Source organism: Delphinapterus leucas, chromosome 11, assembly GCF_059928025.1.
Source record: "Delphinapterus leucas isolate spDelLeu-1000000601 "Yukka" chromosome 11, BTC_Dleu_Yukka2, whole genome shotgun sequence".
Lineage (NCBI taxonomy): Eukaryota > Metazoa > Chordata > Mammalia > Artiodactyla > Monodontidae > Delphinapterus > Delphinapterus leucas.
In genome coordinates, this window is record NC_143139.1 from 35,987,547 (window position 1) to 36,010,729 (window position 23,183).

Genomic DNA, 23,183 nt, shown 5'->3' on the forward strand with positions numbered 1-23,183 from the left:
CACTTTCTATCTGTAGAAGAGATTTACATTAAAAGCACACTTGGTGATTTGCAACTAGGTATGAAAGGAAGCTAATGATTAACAATGACAGCAAGTGTAATAACAACCAGCATTCAGGGAGTGATAACTCATGGATGGTCCGTGCATTTTGCATGCATTTTCTTATTTAATCCTGAGAACAGTCTGTGAGGTGCCTTTTATTTTCATACCATTCTGGATGACAAACTTGATCCATAGGTTAAATGACTGCCCAAGTTCATGGACTCTAGTGTAAGAGCCGGTGGAGCTATGGTTCAAACTCTTGTCTTGAATCTCGAACCTGTGCTCTTGGAACCTGACATTCAAATTCTAATTCTGCCACTGTATTATATGAAATAATTCTAGTTGAGGTAACACTAGCCTCGGATTACAGTGGCTTAATAAAATAAAAGTTTACTTATTGCTCGTGTCAAACAAATGTGGCATCCCTATTTGGCACAATGGTTTGGGGGTACAGGCAGGGCTTTGTTCCTTGCAGTCATTCAGGAACCCAGGCTGACACAGAGGCTTTGCCATTTTCAATAGGTAGTTTCTAAGGTCATGCTGAGCATCAATAAATGGTAGATGGGATGAGAGAGAGAATGAAGAAAGTACTCGTGCTTCTTTACCTCTTTGGACTGGAACTGACTATATCAGTTGTGTTCACATTCTATTGGTCAGAACTCTGAAAGGTGGAAAGCCTAGTTTCTGGCCGGAGAGCCATTTCTCAGTAGGACCTCCATGCTGTGGACGGGGAACATGAGTTTTTGGTGGACAGCGGCTTGTCTTTGCCACAGCTACCAACTGGCTGTGTGACTTGGATGAATTTTCTTATCAGAATCGTATTTTTTAATTATTTTTGAGATGCCTGTTCTTTTTACTTTTTTTTTTTTTTGTGGTACGTGGGCCTCTCACTGCTGCAGCCTCTCCCGCTGCAGAGCACAGGCTCCGGACGCGCAGGCTCAGCGGCCGTGGCTCACGGGCCCAGCCGCTCCGTGGCATGTGGGATCTTCCCGGACCGGGACACGAACCCGTGTCCCCTGCATCGGCAGGCGGACTCTTAACCACTGTGCCACCAGGGAAGCCCCGATTTTTACATTTTGACGTCTCTGAAATCAGGGTACATCTTAAAAAAGGTGTATCATAATTTCATTGGCTGCATTTTTTCTTATTGGTACATAAAATATTGGCTCAGTATACAACCAATGACATCTTAGATCTAGGAAAATGGGAATCCCAGTACCTAGTCCAGAGGTTTATGGTTAGGATTAAATAAAACAATTAAATTAAATAGCTGTTAATTCTTATACCTTACCTTTTATTTGGGGTTTTCTTAAATGCACTGGTATGAAAAGGCATCACTCTCCTGTTTTTATATAATTTTATCACTAGAGGAAACTAGCTTACAGTGTTTTATCATTTTCCTGTGGACACTAAGATATCTTCTGTGCAGTCATGGTCACCATCATCAAATATTTATTAGGCATCCATATGCCAATGGAACAGAATTGAGCACTATATAAAGTAAGTTAAACAAACCTAATTCATTAAAGTATAGAGGAAACAGTTCTAGTTTTAGATAAGAGCTTCTCTGCCATGGTAAAGGAGTCCTAGAGCCTCTTACATTATTAATAAGGTCTGCTTTGCTTTACACAGAAACATAGGTCCTGGAGTAACTCTCAAAAATCAAGAGAAAAAAAATCATCATTAATTTTGGCAATTCCTGAACTCATGGCTTGATACACCATGATGTTGGCTTTTGTAAGTTGTGCTTTGAAGTGTTTTGAGTCTCTGTTTATACATATTACTTAATTTAGAATTCTAAGGTCAGCTTTGGAATCACATTTTTATTAATTGGAAAATCATTTGCACGCTCCATCATACTCCCTGTCAGGACGTATTCAGGATTTAACATAACGCCAAGGAAAGGCAATTTCAAAATTCTTCTTTCTTTGAGAGGGGGAAAAAAAAAGTATGTCTAAATCATATTGATTTCCTAAAACAACACCAAGGTTGACTTTGCCAGGGGCTGATCTAAAAAGTATTGTGAAATTCTTGCTTAGAGGTGGAGAAAGATAGAACTGATAGGGCTATGAGTATTCAAAACATAGAAGAGGAAAAGGCTGCATCTGCACGTGAGCAAATTGGAAATTATTTTTCTACACCAAACCTCCAAATATCGTGTAACTTTGTCCCCTTATATTAGTGAAAATACCTCAGAACTTCACACCTCCCTTTAAAAAGCATAAACCATTTACGTTTAGATTACACATGAGGATGATCATAAGTTGTTCCAGTAATAAGCGTTCGCTTAGCTAGTACTGCTGTCCGTGGCACAGAATCAGTTTGAATGTTTTTTTTTTTTTTTACCGCAAGTAACAGGGAAAACCAAACTCAAAATGGCTTAAATGCTAAAAGGAAATAATAATTCTCTCATTTAAGAAATAGTCCAGACATAGGAACATTTCTGAGTTAGGTAATTTATTGGCTTAATGAGGTCATCAGGAATTGAGGTTCATTTCATCCTTCCGCCCTGCCATCCTCAAACGTTGGCTGTTCTTAAACTGTCTTCACTTTGTTACATGATGTTTGCTGCATTTCCAGACATCCAGAGGCAGAAAGAGGGAATGCCCTTTCTCATGGTCCTTTTGAAGGGGGAAGAAAGCTCCCCTCTTCCTTTTACTGTTGACTGTCTATCACAGGTCTATTCCTAAACCAACTACTGGCAAGACGGATGGAATTACCATCATTAGCATAGACTAATCAAGATTAGTCTTTCCTCTCTTGAATCACCTGATCGCCCAGTATCTGACAAACCATCAGGCTTTTCTTAGTAATGAAGAAGGGAGAATGGCTGTTGAATAGGCAGCCCCAGCAATGTCTGGCACAGCACATGATTAAATATATATAAATAGGTTTGCTCTATGTTGTGAAGAGCAAAAATGTTTTAAATAAAACAAATTCCCATGTATTTCTCGAACTCCTCCTGCTCAGTTTTGTTAGTCATGCTGTCTTCCATTTCCTTTACCCAAGACTGCTAACCAGTGGCAGTACTGATCGATTCTGAATTTCATTTTGTCTGACACTTGGCCTCCCTTCAAACAGATGTGTTTATGACCAAGTAATGGTATAATGCAGGTGATGGTAAAGAGGGTAGAAAGGTCTAGATAGCACAATAACAGTATAAGAAATCCTGAGTGTGTTACTATTTATCGATATTTACTTTTTTATCAGCAGAATCCATTCCTAAAAGTTGATGGAAAGTTTATTTCCTTGAAGGTTATGAAAAGTTTATATATGGAAGTATAAGTTTGTATTGTATATCTGACCTTAAGAATTCTTTAGTGGATCTGGCCAGTGGAGACTACAGAATAAGAAATTTTCCAAAAAATGAGTGTTGAATTAAATTATATCCAAACTTTCAAATTATGTGAGACAACTGACTAATTGGTTGCAGATCCTTTGAGCTTTTTTTTTTTTTAATTTATTTATTATTTTTGGCTGCGTTGGGTCTTCCTTGCTGCGTGCGGGCTTTCTCTAGTTGCAGCGAGTGGGGGCTGCTCTTCGCTGCGGTGCGTGGGCTTCTCATTGCAGTGGCTTCTCTTGTTGCAGAGCACGGGCTGTAGGCGTGTGGGCTTCAGTGTGGCTGGTGAGCTATAGAGCACAGGCTCAGTAGTTGTGGCGCACGGGCCTAGTTGCTCTGCAGCATGTGGGATCTTCCCGGACCAGGGCTCGAACCCCTGTACCCTGCCTTGGCAGGCGGATTCTTAACCACTGTGCCACCAGGGAAGCCCCCTTTGAGCTTTTAAAACTGTTGTCCATTGTTTTAGATGACTTATCATGAGGCTGGAACTCTACCCAGAAGCTAAATGAGATCTCTTTGCAAATGGTTAAAAGTTCATCAAAAAGTTCTAATTTGTTGAACACAGTACATCACTCCATTTATTGAGGTTTTACATACTTTAGTAAAGTTTTATAATAATATCTATGAGGATCTTATACATTTTATTAGCTATTAAATTTTTGTTGCTGTTGTCAGACATTTTAAATTGCAGTTTGTGATTGATCATTGTGTGTGTTAAAAAAGAATATTGGTTTTTTATAAGTTGTATCTAGTTACCTTGATAAACTTTTTAGTTCTAATAGTTTCTAATGCTTGTTTTAAGTTTTCTCAAAAGAAGACCATATTGTCTACAAGTGACAGTTTTGCTGTACCTTTCTTTATACTTCATTCTTTTTCTTGTCCAAGTGATATGGCTAAGACCTCTTGAATAAAACCAGTAACACATAGTAGTTGTAAGGCCAACTGGCCCGAGGCAGGGGAACACAATCAGATTCACAGGTTGCATCAGACCGAAACTCTCCAGACCACCCAGTTCCAGAAACTGACCTGGGGACTTTGCACCCGGCCCAGCCTTCCCGCCTTTCGAGGGGTGGGACTAACGGTCCCCCAGGATACCCGAAAAGACCACCAAATAAGGAATACCCTGCGCCCTCCCAGATTCACCACACCCCTTTCCCTTCTTCCCGTATAAAATCTTGCCCAACCCTCGCCCGGGTGCGACTTCTCTGGCCCCTTTCTCTCGGACCAGTGAACCTCGCCCAGGAGCGCTCCCTAATAAAGCTCACTTGAAGCTTTCTTCTGTTTCGCGGTGCCGTTTGTTAAGATCCGACCTTACAGTAGTCACCACTGTATTCCTGATTTTGATGCAAATGGTTGTAAAATTTCACCATTAAATATCACATTTACTATAAATTTTTGGTAGTTTTCTTTTAAAAAGTTAAAGGAGTTCCCTTCTAGTCCTAGGTTGCTGTGAGTTTTTATAATTGGGTTTTAAAATTTATCAAATGCTTTGTTTTTTGTATCAAGGTGATCACATTGCTTTATTTATCAGTAAGTCTTATGTGCATTAAGTATATGATTATTTGTGGTTAATAAGATGATAACTAACAGTATAGATAACTCAAACATCATTCACTATTGGCTTTAACATGCAATTTTTATAGTCATTAGCTTCCTGCTTATGCTAATACTACATTAACATAGTTTATTTATAATTCATTAAAAAGTATTTGAGGTCACTTACAGAATATACCAAAAATGTAGATGAGGAAATCAAGGTGACAGAAATGTAAAAGCCAGAAAAAGAAAATGAAGCCATGTGTCAAAGTAATAAATAAAATGACTTATTATTAACCATAAGGTCCTGTTCAGAACTGAAGAGTTCATCTGCAAATTTGCCTCTGAGTTTCCTAGTAGCCAAAGAAAATAGAGGATGTTGTCAATAGCATGGTTTAAAGTTTCAACACAATAAAAGCAAAACTGGTTGTTCAAAAGAAATACAACCTTTCTGGTCTAAAGATCCCCCAGGAAGAAATTTGTCCCATGGAGCCTCCTGAAGGGGAAGGCATGATTGAGTCAACTTAATGTTGCCGTTCGCTCTCCAAATTGAAAAAATAAAGGGATGGCAGAAGGGGATTATGAAGAATCAGAATAATATTAAAAAATTCTTGGTAATGACATATTTGCTACAAATAGTCCATGAAAAATATTAGGCTAGGTTAAGTGATGATGGCAACCAGTGTTGGGTGGTCTCACCTTCTCAGATAACTTTTGGTAGGTGTTCTGTCTTTTGTTTTCAGGTATGAAATCAGGTTTAGCTTTAAGTCCTTAAAATTTTAGACTAAAGCAGGGAGCTCTTTATATTTTTATCTCCTTCCTTTACACCCTACTTGCTTAAACTAAGATTGTAGGTTAAAAGGAATAAATTAAATTAGAATCAGCAGTTTCAAATTACAACTACAAGATGTGTTGCTGGTATAAGCATATTTGGTTTTATTTTTGAGTACTCAGTACAAGAGCAGTGAATCCGAATCTTGATTCTTATTTCCAAAATAGGAAGTGCCCTTGGGCTCAATCCTTAAAAACAGACAAACAAGACAGTGAAATCCTGAAAAGTAAAATCTGATTATCCCATTTCATCTCAGAAAGATGTGGAGAAGAGAAAATCCTTTTCCCGATTAGTCCTTCTGAGTTAGTTTTGAATGAAGCTGTCATTTGCCCTGGTCCCAACAGTCACCTGTGTCTCACTTTTTAAAGGGTCGTCTGTAAAAGGGTGAAGGGTTGGGAAAAATCAACTATACCAAATTCTCAGGCTTGAAGGGGATAATCATAAAAGAAAGCCACTTATATGCACAGAAAAGATGTGTCCTAAAAAAATAGTATAAACTTGTCTGATGATAAGAGTCATCTGCTTTGCTTGTTAAAACTAGATTATCCAGGCCCCATCCTGTGCATACTGAGCCAGAATCTCCAGGAGAGGGGCCCTAGAATCTGCCTTTTAAGCAAGCACTCCAGGTTGTTCATATAAACAGGTAGGTTAGTTTGGAAAACATTGCCCTGAAGTATTTACAGTAGTTATCTTAGTGGATTGATAACAGATGATTTTTTTCCTTCTCAGAAAACATCTGTTTTCTAAGTTACCATTTGTTTATTTTTGTAATTACACCAAAAATGTTAATTTAAAAAGAAAAGTTGGAAATAAGCTTCAGGTAAATATTCACTTCCTTTCTATGCTTACCATTTAGGATGCTCGTCTGTTTTCTGTCCCTTGTGAACATACCTCACCTACTTGGGTAAATCCCTCATCAGATCGGGCCCGCTAATGTTCAATGTTTTATCACCAACACGTGAATTTAAATTAAGTCCCAATTAAATAATTTATTCCTGCTTACCAAACCTTCTTGCGCACATGATATATAAGTAATAAGAAGCACTTTGAGTAATGAGAGTAGTTTTTTTTGCACAAATTATGTACCTTTGTCTTATTTCTCATCCATCTTCATAGATGTAACAAAGATTGGCAGGTTCAAAAATACAATGATGGTACCATCAGTATTTTCCCTAACAAAGCTGGAAGTATATTTGAAATTAATCTATTCATATATTTCATTAATCCCTACTTGTTTATGCTGATTTATTATCATCACAGTGTATTTAGTAATCTTACTTCCTAGACATTGCAACCCCTGCCTTTTATGCATAAAAGCTAGGTGACATAAAGCAAATGGTAAAAATTGGTGTTTAAAATCAGTATTATTACTGTATAATTCAAAAGCAAGTCCTTCCCAACAATGACTTTATTAAGCCGAATGAGATGTGTAATCTCAGGTGCTTGGGGACAGAAAGCTGCCTTAATTATGCCAGTCTGTCCTTTGTGATTTTGATTGCTTTATCCTTTATTTCTCTGACAGCTTTATTAACATCCCAAAAGAGGTATGAATAAAATTCCAGTTTCTGGGGTGGGATAAGTGCTCTTGTCCTTCTCTACTTAAAACCCCCGGGACCATTCTCCACTGACAATAGTAGAATCATATGCATCTTTTTGTGATGTCCATAAGTCCTCAATGATTACAGTCACTTTGGATTTGCTAGAAGTAGGTTAAAAAAAAAAAAAAGATCCAGGTTACAGTCCCAGTGAATTTGCTCCCCTAGAGATAGAGGAACTTACAGCACCATCTAGTATATGGCTGGGCTTTTCTCAGAACCAGTGAGTCTGGTTTAGTCATTTTGTGCTGCCAAATACACATCATAGACTATAAACATAGGTTTAGGTTCTTACATGTAAGGGTTCCAGTAAGGCACATAGATAATTTTTAGCTAAAAATTGTGTGGCCTCAGATATTCAACAAATATTTATTGAGCAATGGCTATGTCAGGCAATATGCAATATTAATTTTCTTTCATTTTTAACATGGAAGACAGCTCTACCCTAATTTTTTTAAATGTCAAGAACACTGTTACACTTTTTGACATAAACCACAGCAAGATCTTTTTTGACCCATCTCCTAGAGTAATGGAAATAAAAACAAAAATAAACGAATGGGACCTAATTGAACTTCAAAGCTTTTGCATAGCAAAGGAAACCATAAACAAGACGAAAAGACAATCCTCAGAATGGGAGAAAATATTTGCAGATGAAACAATGGACAAAGGATTAATCTCCAAAATATACAAACAGCTCATGGAGCTCAGTATCAAAAAAAAAACAATTCAATTAAAAAATGGGTGGAAAACCTAAATAGACATTTCACCAAAGAAGACATACAGATGGCCAAGAGGCACATGAAAAGCTTCTCAGCATCACTAATTGTTAGAGAAATGCAAATCAAAACCACAATGAGGGCTTCCCTGGTGGCGCAATGGTTGGGAGTGCGCCTGCCGATGCAGGGGACGCGGGTTTGTGCCCCGGTCCGAGAGGATCCCACATGCCGCGGAGCGGCTGGGCCCGTGAGCCATGGCTGCTGAGCCTGCGCGTCCGGAGCCTGTGCTCCGCAACGGGAGAGGTCACAACAGTGAGAGGCCCGCGTACCACAACAAAACAAAAAAACAAAAACAAAAAACAAAACAAAACAAAAAAACTACAATGAGGTATCACCTCACACCCGTCAGAATGGCCATTATCAAAAAATCTAGAAACAATAAATGCTGGAAAGGGTGTGGTGAAAAAGGAACCCTCCTGCACTGTTGGTGAGAATGTAAATTGATACAACCACTATGGAGAACAGTATGGAGTTTCCTTAAAAAACTACAAATAGAACTAGCATATGACCCAGCAATCCCACTACTGGGCATATACCCTGAGAGAACCATAATTCAAAAAGAGTCATGTACCACAATGTTCATTGCAGCACTGTTTACAATAGCCAGGACATGGAAGCAACCTAAGTGTCCATTGACAGATGAATGGGTAAAGATGTGGCACATATATACAATGGAATATTACTCAGCCATAAAAAGAAACGAAATTGAGTTATTTGTAGTGAGGTAGATGGACCTAGAGTCTGTCATACAGAGTGAAGTAAGTCAGAAAGAGAAAATAAATACCGTGTGCTAATGCATATATATGGAATCTAAAAAGAAAAATGGTACTGATGAACCTAGTGGCAGGGCAGAAATAAAGACGCAGATGTAGAGAACGGACTTGGGGACATGGAGGGGGCGGGGAAGCTGGGACAAAGTGGGGGAGTAGCACTGACATATATACACTACCGAATGTAAAACAGCTAGTGCGAAGCAGCTGCATAGCACAGGGAGATCAGCTCGGTGCTTTGTGATGACCTAGGGGGTGGGGTAGGGAGGGTGGGAGGGAGGCTCAAGAGGGTGGGGATATGGGGATATATGTATGCATATGGCTGATTCACTTTGTTGTACAAAAGAAACTAACACAGTATTGTGAAGTAATTATACTCCAATAAAGATCTATTAAAAAAAAAAGAAAACACTGTGACTTATCCAAGTGTAAATTCTACAGAGCAGTAAAGCTGATGATTTCATATTAAATTTAAGCAATATTTTCTTAAGTAAGCAGTCTTCTCCTGATATGTACCTGTTTGACAAATATAGCACATATGCTAATTTACTTTAGCTACCTGACAAACCAAGAAAATTTTTTGATCAATTTTTAAAATATTCCACTAGTTCTTTATGAATTGCCATGCCAAAGGGAAATAACAAGAACTGTCTTATCAAAGTTACACCAAGGTGATATATTAACATGTTTAAGCAAATAAAAATGTTCTATCCTTGATTCAACTATTTAAGTATTTATAGTTAGTGGTAAAATAGAGGGCATTATAAACCAACTCCAAGGTCTACCAGTTATTGAGAGATATCAGGTAAATTTCGCAGGAGTTCTTCGTAAAGAACCAAATAAGAACTAAAATAGGATAAATTAGTACAACTTTTCTCTGTGGCAGTACAGCAGTACATATTAAAGAAATTAAAATTACATGCACCTTCATAATTGTGAAAAATTAGAAACAACCTAAATATCCAACAATTTGAAATAAAATAATCTGTTTCTGTTTTGTATATACATTCATTTGTATTATATTTTAGATTCCACATATAAATGCTATCATATAGTATTTGTATTTCTCTGTGTATCTTATTTCACTAAGCCTAATAATCTCTGTTGCTGAGATTATTGTCCATCCATGTTGCTGCAAATGGCAGTACTTCATTCTTTTTATGGCTGAGTAATATTCCATCGTGTGTGTGTGCATGCGTCTGTGTATGTATCACATCTTCTTTAAGCCAGTTGTTGGGTTGCTTCCATGTCTTGGCTATTATAAACAGTGCTGCTATGAACACTGGGGTGCATGAATCTTTTCAGAGTTTTTGTTTTTTCCCAGTATTACCCAGGAGTGGAATTGCTGGATAATATAGCAGTTGTATTTTTAGTTTTTTGAGGAAACTCCATATTGGCTTCCCTAGTGGCTGCACCAATTTACATTCCTACCAGCAGTGTACAAGGGTTTCCTTTTCTCCACATCCTTGCCAGCATTTGTTATTTGTTGACTTTTTAATGATAGCCATTCTGACAGGTGTGAGATAAAATCTCATTGTGGTTTTGATTTGCATTTCTCTAATAATTAGTGATGTTGAGCATCTTTTCATGTGCCTGTTAGCCATCTGTATATCTTCTTTGCAAAAATGTCTGTTCAGCGCACGGCGGGCCTCAGGCTGGAGCAACGTCATGCCGGCCTCTGCCGCCGCAGGCCCGCCCCGCACGCAGTGCCCCTCCCCCACCCCCACCCCCACCCCGGCCTGAGTGAGCCGGAGCCCCCGAATCAGCAGCTCCTTTAACCCCGTCCTGTCTGAGCAAAATACAGATGCCCTCCAGCAACCTACACGCAGAGGCAGGGCCAAATCCAAAGCTGAGCTCTTGTGAGCTGTGAGAACAAAGAAGAGAAAGGGAAATCTCTCCCAGCAGCCTCAGAAGCAGCGGACTAAAGCTCCACAATCAACTTGATGTACCCTGCATCTGTGGAATACCTGAATAGACAAGGAATGATCCCAAATTGAAGAGGTGGACTTTAGGAGCGAGATCTATGATTTTTTTCCCTTTTCCTCTTTTTGTGAATGTGTACGTGTATGCTTCTGTGTGAGATCTTGTCTATATAGTCTTGCTTCCACCATTTGTCCTAGGGCTCTATCCGTCCATGGTTTTTTTAAAAAAATTTTTTTTCTTAATAATTAATTTTAATTGTAATAACTTTATTATACTTAACCTTCTTTCTTTCTTTCTTTCCTTCCTTCCTTCCCTCCTTTAGACAACGAATCACCCCAAATTGAGGAGGTGGTCTCTGAGAGCAAGATTTATGATTTTTCCCCCTTTACCTCTTTTTGTGAGGGTGTATGTGTATGCTTCAGTGTAAGATTTTCTCTGTATAGCTTTGCTTCCAACATTTGTCCTAAGGTTCTATCCGTCCCTTTTTTTTTTCTAAATATTTTTTAATTCAATAACTATATTATAGTTTATTTTATTTTTACTGTATCTTCTTTCTTTCTGTCTTTTTTCCTTCTTTCCCTCCCTCCTTCCTTCCATGCTCCCTCCTTCCCTCCCTCCTTTCCTTCCTTCTTTGCTTCTTTCTTCCTTCCTTCCTTTCCTCCTTTCCTCCTTTCCTTCTTTCTTTCCTCATACTTCTACTAATTCTCTCTACTTTTTCTCCCTTTTATTCTGAGCCGTGTGGATGAAAGGCTCTTGGTGCTCCAGCCAGGAGTCAGGGCTCTGCCTCTGAGGTAGGAGAGCCAACTTCAGGACACTGGTCAACAAGAGACCTCCCAGCTCCACATAATATTAAACGGCGGAAATCTCCCAGAGACCTCCATCTTAACACCAGCACCCAGCTTCACTCAACGACCAGCAAGACACAGTGCTGGACAACCTATGCCAAACAACTAGCAAAACAGGAACACAACCCCACCCATTAGCAGAGAGGCTGCCTAAAATCATAATAAGGCCACAGACACGCCAAAACACACCACCAGACGTGAACCTGCCCACCAGAGAGACAAGATCCAGCCTCATCCACCACAACACAGGCACTAGTCCCCTCCACCAGGAAGCCTACACAACCCACTGAAACAACCTTAGCCACTGGAGACAGACATCAAAAACAATGGGAACTACGAACCTGCAGCCGGCAAAAAGGAGACCCCAAACACAGTAAGATAAGCAAAATGAGAAGACAGAAAAACACACAGCAGATGAAGGAGCAAGATAAAAACCCACCAGACCTAACAAATGAAGAGGAAATAGGCAGTCTACCTGAAAAAGAATTCAGAATGACACTAAAGATGATCCAAAATCTTGGAAATAGAATAGACAAAATGCAAGAAAAATTTAACAAGGACATAGAAGAACTAAAGATGAAACAAGCAATGATGAACAACATAATAAATGAAATGAAAAATACTCTAGATGGGATCAATAGCAGAATAACTGAGGCAGAAGAATGGATAAGTGACCTGAAAGATAAAATAGTGGAAATAACTACTTCAGAGCAGAATAAAGAAAAAAGAACGAAAAGAACTGAGGACAGTCTCAGAGACCTCTGGGACAACATTAAATGCACCAACATTTAAATTATAGGGGTTCCAGAAGAAGAAGAGAAAACGAAAGGGACTGAGAAAATATTTGAAGAGATTATAGTTGAAAACTGCCCTAATATGGGAAAGGAAATAGTTAATCAAGTCTAGGAAGCACACAGAGTCCCATACAGGATAAATCCAAGGAGAAATACGCCAAGACACATATTAATCAAAGTGTCAAAAATTAAATACAAAGAAAACATATTAAAAGCAGCAAGGGAAAAACAACACAAACAACACACAAGGGAATCCCCATAAGGTTAACAGCTGATCTTTCAGCAGAAACTCTGCAAGCCAGAAGGGACTGGCAGGACATATTTAAGTGATGAAGGAGAAAAACCTGCAAGCAAGATTACTCTAGCCAGCAAGGATCTCATTCAGATTTGATGGAGAAATTAAAACCTTTACAGACAAGCAAAAGCTGAGAGAGTTCAGCACCACCAAACCAGCTTTACAACAAATGCTAAAGGAACTTCTCTAGGCAAGAAACACAAGAGAAGGAAAAGACCTATAATAACGAACCCAAAACAATTAAGAAACTGGGAATAGGAACATACATATCCATAATTACCTTAAATGTAAATGGACTAAATGCTCCCACTAAAAGACACAGATTGGCTGAATGGATACAAAAACAAGACCCATATATATGCTGTCTACAAGAGACCCACTTCAGACCTAGAGACACATACACACTGAAAGTAAGGGGATGGAAAAAGATATTCCATGCAAATGGAAACCAAAAGAAAGCTGGAGTAGTAATTCTCATATCGGACAAAATAGACTTTAAAATAAAGACTATTAGAAGAGACAAAGAAAGACACTACATAATGATCAAGGGATCGATCCAAGAAGAAGATATAACAATTGTAAATATTTATGCACCCAACATAGGAGCACCTCAATACATAAGGCAAATACTAACAGCCATAAAAGGAGAAATCGACACTAACACATTCATAGTAGGGGACTTTAACACCCCACTTTCACCAATGGACAGATCATCCAAAATGAAAATAAATAAGGAAATACAAGCTTTAAATGGTACATTAAACAAGATGGACTTAATTGATATTTATAGGACATTCCATCCAAAAACAACAGAATACACATTTTTCTCAAGTGCTCATGGAACATTCTCCAGGATAGATCATATCTTGGGTCACAAATCAAGCCTTGGTAAATTTAAGAAAATCGAAATTGTATCAAGTATCTTTTCTGACCACAACGCCATGAGAGTAGATATCAATTACAGGAAAAGAGCTGTAAAAAATACAAACACATGGAGGCTAAACAATACACTACTTAATAACGAAGTGATCCCTGAAGAAATCAAAGAGGAAATAAAAAAATACCTAGAAACAAATGACAATGGAGACACGACGACCCAAAATCTATGGGATGCAGCAAAAGCAGTTCTAAGAGGGAAGTTTATAGCAATACAATCCTACCTTAAGCAACAGGAAACATCTTAAATAAACAGCCTAACCTTGCACCTAAAGCAATTAGAGAAAGAACAAAAACACCCCAAAGTTATCAGAAGGAAAGAAATCATAAAAATCCAATCAGAAATAAATGAAAAAGAAATGAAGGAGACGATAGCAAAGATCAATAAAACTAAAAGCTGGTTCTTTGAGAAGATAAACAAAATAGATAAACCACTAGCCAGACTCATCAAGAAAAAAAGGGAGAAGACTCAAATCAATAGAATTAGAAATGAAAAAGGAGAAGTAACAACTGACACTGCAGAAATAAAAAAAAAATCATGAGAGATTACTACAAGCAACTCTATGCCAATAAAATGGACAATCTGGAAGAAATGGACAAATTCTTAGAAATGCACAACCTGCCAAGACTGAATCAGGAAGAAATAGAAAATATGAACAGACCAATCACAAGCACTGAAATTGAAACTGTGATTAAAAATCTTCCAACAAACAAAAGGCCAGGACCAGATGGCTTCACAGGTGAATTCTATCAAACGTTTAGAGAAGAGCTAACACCTATCCTTCTCAAACTCTTCCAAAATATAGCAGAGGGAGGAACACTCCCAAATTCCTTCTACGAGGCCACCATCACCTTGATACCAAAACCAGACAAGGATGTCACAAAGAAAGAAAACTACAGGCCAATATCACTGATGAACATAGATGCAAAAATCCACAACAAAATACTAGCAAACAGAATCCAACAGCACATTAAAAGGATCATACACTATGATCAAGTGGGGTTTATTCCAGGAATGCAAGGATTCTTCAATATACGCAAATCTATCAATGTGATAAACCATATTAACAAATTGAAGGAGAAAAACCATATGATCATCTCAATAGATGCAGAGAAAGCTTTCGACAAAATTCAACACCCATTTATGATAAAAACCCTGCAGAAAGTAGGCATAGAGGGAACTTTCCTCAACATAATAAAGGACATATATGACAAGCCCACAGCAAACATCATCCTCAATGGTGAAAAACTGAAAACATTTCCACTAAGATCAGGAACAAGACAAGGTTGCCCACTCTCACCACTCTTATTCAACGTAGTTTTGGAAGTTTTAGCCACAGCAATCAGAGAAGAAAAGGAAATAAAAGGAATCCAAATCAGAAAAGAAGAAGTAAAGCTGTCACTGTTTGCAGATGACATGATACTATACATAGAGAATCCTAAAGATGCTACCAGAAAACTACTAGAGCTAATCAATGAATTTCGTAAAGTAGCAGGATACAAAATTAATGCACAGAAATCTCTGGCATTCCTATATACTAATGATGAAAAATCTGAAAGTGAAATCAGGAAAACACGCCCATTTACCATTGCAACAAAAAGAATAAAATATCTAGGAATAAACCTACCTAAGCAGACAAAAGGCCTGTATGCAGAAAATTATAAGACACTGATGAAAGAAATTAAAGATGATACAAATAGATGGAGAGATATACCATGTTCTTGGATGGGAAGAATCAACATTGTGAAAATGACTCTACTACCCAAAGCAATCTACAGATTCAATGCAATCCCTATCAAACTACCACTGGCATTTTTCACAGAACTAGAACAAAAAATTTCACAATTTGTATGGAAACACAAAAGACCCCGAATAGCCAAAGCAATCTTGAGAACGAAAAAAGGAGCTGGAGGAATCAGGCTCCCTGACTTCAGACTATACTACAAAGCTACAGTAATCAAGACAGTATGGTACTGGCACAAAAACAGAAAGATAGATCAATGGAACAGGATAGAAAGCCCAGAGATAAACCCACGCACATATGGACACCTTATCTTTGATAAAGGTGGCAGGAAAGTACAGTGGAGAAAGGACAGCCTCTTCAATAAATGGTGCTGGGAAAACTGGACAGGTACATGTAAAAGTATGAGATTAGATCACTCCCTAACACCATACACAAAAATAAGCTCAAAATGGATTAAAGACCTAAATGTAAGGCCAGAAACTATCAAACTCTTAGAGGAAAACATAGGCAGAACACTCTATGACATAAATCACAGCAAGATCCTTTCTGACCCACCTCCTAGAGTAATGGAAATAAAAACAAAAATAAACAAATGGGACCTAATGAAACTTCAAAGCTTTTGCACAGCAAAGGAAACCATAAACAAGACCAAAATACAACCCTCATAATGGGAGAAAATATTTGCAAATGAAGCAACTGACAAAGGATTAACCTCCAAAATTTACAAGCAGCTCATGCAGCTCAATAACAAAAAAACAAACAACCCAATCCAAAAATGGGCAGAAGACCTAAATAGACATTTCTCCAAAGAAGATATACAGAATGCCAACAAACACATGAAAGAATGCTCAACATCATTAATCATTAGAGAAATGCAAATCAAAACTACAATGAGATATCATCTCACACCAGCGAGAATGGCCATCATCAAACACTCTAGAAACTGTAAATGCTGGAGAGGGTGTGGAGAAAAGGAAACACTCTTGCACTGTTGGTGGGAATGTGAATTGGTTCAGCCACTATGGAGAACAGTATGGAGGTTCCTTAAAAAACTACAAATAGAATTACCATATGACCCAGCAATCCCACTACTGGGCATATACCCTGAGAAAACCAAAATTCAAAAAGAGTCATGTACCAAAATGTTCATTGCAGCTCTATTTACAATAGCCTGGAGATGGAAACAACCTACGTGCCCATCATCGGATGAATGGATAAAGAAGATGTGGCGCATATATACAATGGAATATTACTCAGCCTTAAATAGAAACGAAATTGAGCTATTTGTAATGAGATGGATAGACCTAGAGTCTGTCATACAGAGTGAAGTAAGCCAGAAAGAAAAAGACAAATACCGTATGCTAACACATATATATGGAATATAAGAAAAAAAAATGTCATGAAGAACCTAGGGGTAAGACAGGAATAAAAACGCAGACCTACTGGAGAACGGACTTGAGGATATGGAGAGGGGGAAGGGTGAGCTTTGACAGGGCGAGAGAGAGTCATGGACATATACACACTAACAAACGTAGTAAGGTAGATAGCTAGTGAGAAGCAGCTGCATGGCACAGGGATATTAGCTCGGTGCTTTGTGACAGCCTGGAGGGGTGGGATAGGGAGAGTGGGAGGGAGGGAGACGTAAGAGGGAAGACATATGGGAACATATGTATATGTATAACAGATTCACTTTGTTATAAAGCAGAAACTAACACACCATTGTAAAGCAATTATACCCCAATAAAGATGTTAAAAAAAAAATGTTCAGGTCTTCTGCCCATTTTTAAATCAGGTTGTTTGTTTTTTTCTTTTTTTGATATTGAGTTGTATGAGCTGTTTATATATTTTGGATATTAACCCCTTGTTTGTCTCATTGCTTGCAAATATTTCCTCCCATTCCATAGGTTGTCTTCTCCTTTCATTGATGTGTCTTTTGCTGTACAAAAGCTTTTAAGTTTGATTGGGTCCCATTTGTTTGTTTTTGCTTTCATTTCTTTTGCCTTGGGAGACTGATCTAAGAAGATATTGGTGTGATTTATGTCCAAGAATATTTTGCCTATATTCACTTATAGGAGTGTTATGGTGTCATATCTTATATTTAGGTCTTTAAACCATTTTGAGTTTATTTTTGTGTATGGTTGAGGGGATGTTCTAATATCATTGTTTTACCTGTAGCTGTCCAGCTTTCCCAGCACCAGTTGTTGAAGACACTGTCTTCTCCATTGTATATTCTTGCCTTCTTTGTCATAGATTAATTGACCATAAGTTCATGGGTTTATTTCTGGGTTCTCTATTCTGTTCCATTGATCTGTGTGTCTTTTTCTGAGCCAATACCTTGTTGTGTTGATTACTGTAGCTTTGTAGCATAGTCTGAAGTCTGGAAGGGTTATACCTCCAGCTTCATTCTTTTTTCTCAGGATTGCTTTGGCAATTCTGGGTCTTTTGTGGTTTCATATAAATTTCAGGATTATTTGTTCTAGTTCTGTTAAAAATGTCATGGATATTTTGATAGGGATTGCCTTAAGTCCGTAGATTGCTTTGAGTAGTATGACCATTTTAACAATATTAATTCTTTCTTCAGAGAATGAAAAGGATATACATCCATCAGATATCAAAGAAAGTAGTCTGAGGACCAGGACAATGTAGTGGTATAAAGAGTCAAGAAGAGGGAGGGCTAAATGACTCATATTTAAGATCCATTTCCTGGAGTTCTGGTAAAATGATGTCATTGGTATCCCATTAGAGGGATTAAGATGTCGCTGGGTGCACATTGTGGAAGCCAAGTGATTGGGGTTGCTTATTTTTGTTCTGATGTTTGATATTAAAAGAGGTGAGCCTCTAAGGCTTACAAGGTAGAGAGGATTTTTTTTTTTAAGGAATAAAAGAGGTTGAGCGTATTTGAAAGCAGAGAAAGAAGGTAATGTTGGCTGACATGTCTGCAGAGCTTGTGTGTCAAGCCTCATGCTGAGGACTTTATACCCATGATCACATTTAATCCTTAAAAAAAAACAAAACCTCAAGATGAAGGTATTTCCTTTACCACCTTTGAGATGAAGCCACTGATACCTGCAGAGTTTATTTGCCCAACATCACAGAGCTAGCAAATGGCAGAACCAGGATTTGAATTTTTGCTTGGAATCTTAACCATTATGCCCAGGAGTAAAAGGAAGACCAATACTACAAGAGCTAAGGGGCAACTGGTAGACTAAAATCGAGAGGATAGAGTCCTATGAAGGTGATAAGGAGTTATGACCTCAACTAGAAATCCCACAGAGGAGGAACTATGTCTAACTCGCACTATGTGGCTTGTCACGGTCATGGTTGATGCAGCTGATACAACAGAGACAGGAGTAGTTTGTGTTTGGTATGTGTGATGACAGAACTGACCTCTCATGGGGCCGGTTCCTTCCAGGTTCTCTGAACTGGCCCCCCTTTGTCATCTCATAATTCAGACTCCTAGGGGTCAGGAAGCCTCTTCCTGTTCTGGATGCCCCAGAGCTATCTGGTGCTAGCACATTCCAGAATTAAACTGTATCTGTCCTTCTCTGTCATGTCCTATAATGCCTGTAAGCAAAAGTTCATGGAGCACTTGGGGGTGGGGGGCCCCTCAGGAAAGAGGAGCCCAGTTGCTGCACTGCAGTGATCTGTATTCCTCAGTCAGTCCCCACATAACAGGCAGCCATCCACCCACCATCCACTCAACTTATTCATTCTTTCACCAGACATTTTTTGCCTGTTTATTCTACTTTAGGCCCATTCTAAGTGCCAAGGATATCGAGATCAAAAGACAGGCATCTCTAGGGGCGGCAACGGTAACTGAAGAGCAGCCAGGACTGAGGCAGGATTTCATATTCTTAAAGATGGGAAACATTTAAGGTGTTTGTTGGCTAAGAGCAATGAGGATAAAGGACTGAAGAGAAGAAAAGATATTGCCAAAGCAAGCTCAGGAAAGATAGGAAAAGGGAGTAATCTCCTGACACCGGAAGAGAGATGGTGTCTACCTATGAGAGGTAGAGAGAAAGGCATGTGCAGGACTTTGCGTGAGCGGCTGCATTTGTCTGAGGAAGGAGGCGACGGCACTTGCGGAGTTTGGGAGTGAGGTGTGGAATGCGACGAGCACCTTCAAAGTTTGGAACCGCTCCCCAGTGGAGGAGGGGGGCAAGGAAGGAGACAGCTGTGCCTCATGGTGGCCTGTGATGGGAACCATGGAATTCCAGTAAAGCCAGTTAACACAGTTTTGTGGTTTCTCGCTACCAGCACTTCATTGTTCACACACCCATTAAGCCACAGGAGAAGCCCCTCTTTTGAATGATTCTCCTAGTCTTCTAACTAGAAGGACGTTTGTTCATAAGAACTAAAATCCTTGGGTCTGAGCCTTCACGTCCTAACAAATTATTCCTGACTCCTAGAGGATACAGAAGACAGTTGGATTCTGCTTATGACCTGCTAGTGAGGTGATCTGGGTTGCCCCTTGTACAGCCTCAGGCTGAGTCATCTCCCTGGAAAGAGAGGAGGTCAGAGTGTCCGGTCTACACAGAACACCCCTCCCTCCACTGCACAGTGATTTCGGTTTTAGGCTAACAAGTGTTCCCTAGTTCGTGGTTACTCCTTTAGGATTCTTACTGGCAACAGAAATGAGCTCTAATTTAAGCAGACAAAGAGTTTATCAGGAGAATGTTAGGGGGCTCACAGGTTCATTGGAAGGCTTGGACAAACAAGCCTGGAGACGAGACTGCCAGGGGCAATGCCCCAAATCCCACTACACAGCTGGTCTGGAAGAAAGCGTGGTTGCTCCCCGGGGCCCAGAGCTGCTTCTGGCGCCACTGACCAGCAGTGCTCCCCAAAAGTTCCTGCCAAAACCTCTGTCACTGCTGTCTCTGGAACAGATATCCGCTCTCCCAGCTGCCCCTGAACGGGTTCTGTGTGGTCTGACTTCTTTGCATCTCTAGCTTCTGACTCAGAGTCTATAGTGGGTGGTCTGATTAATAGCGCCTAGCTCATGTGCCAGTAGCTGAACTTCATGGGAGACAAAGAACGGGAGTGTTTCTGTTTTTATCTGCTGTAGGGGACGTGGGCTCTGCTGGGAGTTAAAATGTTGAGTGGCCAAAAAGAATGACAGATGTCCATTACAGTGCCGTAGACCCATGAATGCGTGTTCCAGTCCTTCTGTATTGGGGAAAATTCTAGGTCACTGAACGCTGAGTTTCTCTGTAGTTCCTCTACAGCAGACTATTTCAAATTCTTCTTTGAATCTTCAGCACTTTGAAGGATACTCTCAGGAAATGTTTGTAGAACAAATTAATACATGTTTGTTGAGTATATTCTTTCAACAAACACATATTGGGCATATACTCATGCCAAGCACTTTGTCAAGCGTTGTTTGAAGGATCAGAAAAGCTTTTACACAGTAGTAAAGAAAGAAGCCCTCAGGAACAAGGACTGGGCTGCCATGCAGGAATCACAATATAAGGATTTGGGTCTAAGGTGAAGAAATACTGCTTGGGTACAAAGCAGGGTGGGTCTGAACCAGCTTCCCAGTTGACGTTGGGGATATGGTGGATGTGGGGTGGAGAGGGCTGAGAAACATAGCAGGGTGGATTGCAGAGATGGGGAATGGGAGACTGGCAGAGTGGATGGCCACCTGCTGGGAACAGAATGGGAAAGCGGCACCTCCAGGCCCCCTGGCTCTCATCTCACTGGGCTTTTCTAGGCAAGTTTGGCTTGTTCATTTATAGCACTTGCTGGTTTTTCTCTAAGTGACTATTCTGTGCTCAAGTTGTAACAATTAAGTGTGTTATATTTGTAAAGCTCTTAGAACAGTGTCTGGCACAGTAAGTACTATATAACTATTCATTAAATATATGAAAATAAAGCAATATTCTGTTTCTAATACTTCCACAAAGTATGTTAGGGATTCTGCTGAGACTCACATTTAGTCAAATGCTAGGTGTATTTTTTCACCTTTGACCTTTTACATAAGCACCTACCTTACATTTATTAGGAGCTTTTCATGTTCTAGGCACTGTCTGTAGCACCACAGCTCAGCACCCCCTCTGCCCATTCACAGTTCGCAAATCTTGAGTGTTGCTCCCTGGGCAGAGTGCCCTGACTGTCTGACCCACTGGATTACCTAGACATTGACCCAGTAATTCTTCTCTATCTTGTTGAACACTGAAGTTAAAAACTGAAATAAATGCAGCTTTTTCAGTTGTCTTCAGTGGGAGAATTGGTCCAATTCACCTCTTGTGATTATTAAAGATGGAAATTCTAGTTGATGTGGCTTAAATCATATAATCCTCATGAGAACCTCAGAAGGAAGCCAGTGAAGTTTTCTCCATTCTACAGATGAGGAAAATGAGGCAAGGGAGTTTAGGTTTCCTGCCAAGGGTCAAAGAACTAATAGGTAATGGCATCAGATTTGAACCCAGGCAGGCTGGTTTCAGACCCTGTGTGGTTAACCACTATGTCCACTCATTTTCTTCTTTTCATAAAGCAGCATAACTCCTTCATCATCAAAAGCATTCTTTTCAAAGGTCAAATGAGTCTCTACATTTACATGCTTCCCTTACAAGTTAGGACACAGCTTAGCAAAAGCCTAGCCAGATAGAACTTAATATTAATAAATAAGGTGTATCCTGTATCTTTTTAAATGGCCGTGCAATATGGACAGATATATTATCAATTAATTAGTTGTGTAGATTTAGGTGTTTTTTATAGCTTCAGAAACATTTCATTCTTGCAGAGAGAAAAATTTATTTGCATTTTGCCAAAATTGTCTGTATTTTTAAAATTGAATTTGGTCAAGGCATGCAAAGATGAAATATACACATCCAAAACTGAACTGTCTGAACGTCTGGTATAGAAACATAATTTTAATAACATACACTGTCAGATCTGGACTGTAACTCTGGTAAATGACATCAGTGAATGGGACTCCAAAAACTCTATTTGTGTGCAAAACCTCTCATTAGCCAAAAAAGGTCCTTGGAATTGTGCCAGAGCCAGAGACTTTTATGCACTTCAAATGGCCATAAACTCACAGGGACAACCAAGGGTCTTCCAGAGTGCCGAGAGAATCCAGTTACTCTCCACAGCATTCCATCTGAGGAATCCTAACCCACAGTCACCAATAGCCAGAACACCTTCACTGCTTCTGTGCTCTTTTGAGCACATGTGTCTCTTCATCGGGTTCAAATGGGTTTGTTGTTTATTTTTTAATAAAAACAAACAAACAAACAACTTTTTGTTCCCTTGGTAAAACTGAAGGCCTAACGTATTTTCCAACTCCTTTTGACAGAGGAAAAGACGAGCATATGAATCTAACCTCATCTGTGACGGCCTGCAGCTAGAAGCAACCAGATCGGTAAGTGTCAGACCCTTCCCAGCCGCTGGCTGCCCATTGCTGCTGGGAACCCCCATGTCACTCGGGATGCTGGGATGGCATTCGAAACGTGTAACCCCAGCCGTACCTTAGCTGTCAGCTGGGAAGGGAGTCGATCAAAATCTGCATTATAGAATATACATTTGTTTCTCATAAAAGCCAGCAGATCTTTTTTAATAGCCAAAGAATGTAATAATAAATCCATATAAATGTGTTTATTCAAGAACCTTTCTGAAGATTTTTTTCATTATACAAACAGTAGTTTACCAAAAAAAAAAAAAATAGAAAATGTAGGAATAGTGGAATCTGTACCTTAATTATCCATAAATAATCTTACAGTTCTTCTAAACATTTTTTTGCTCAGATGTATATA

At 39.2% G+C, this 23,183-nt stretch overlaps 1 protein-coding gene across 7 annotated transcripts in view; it reads left to right on the forward strand.

The window, feature by feature from the left end:
* Positions 1 to 23,183, forward strand: part of ANO6 (anoctamin 6) — a 214,594-nt gene that overhangs the window by 115,847 nt on the left and 75,564 nt on the right. For all 7 annotated transcript variants that reach the window (XM_089920570.1, XM_089920569.1, XM_022572395.3 and 4 more), the window contains one exon: positions 22,727 to 22,792. In XM_089920570.1, coding sequence (XP_089776696.1) covers positions 22,727 to 22,792 — 66 coding nt within the window. The remainder of the gene's footprint in view (positions 1 to 22,726; positions 22,793 to 23,183) is intronic.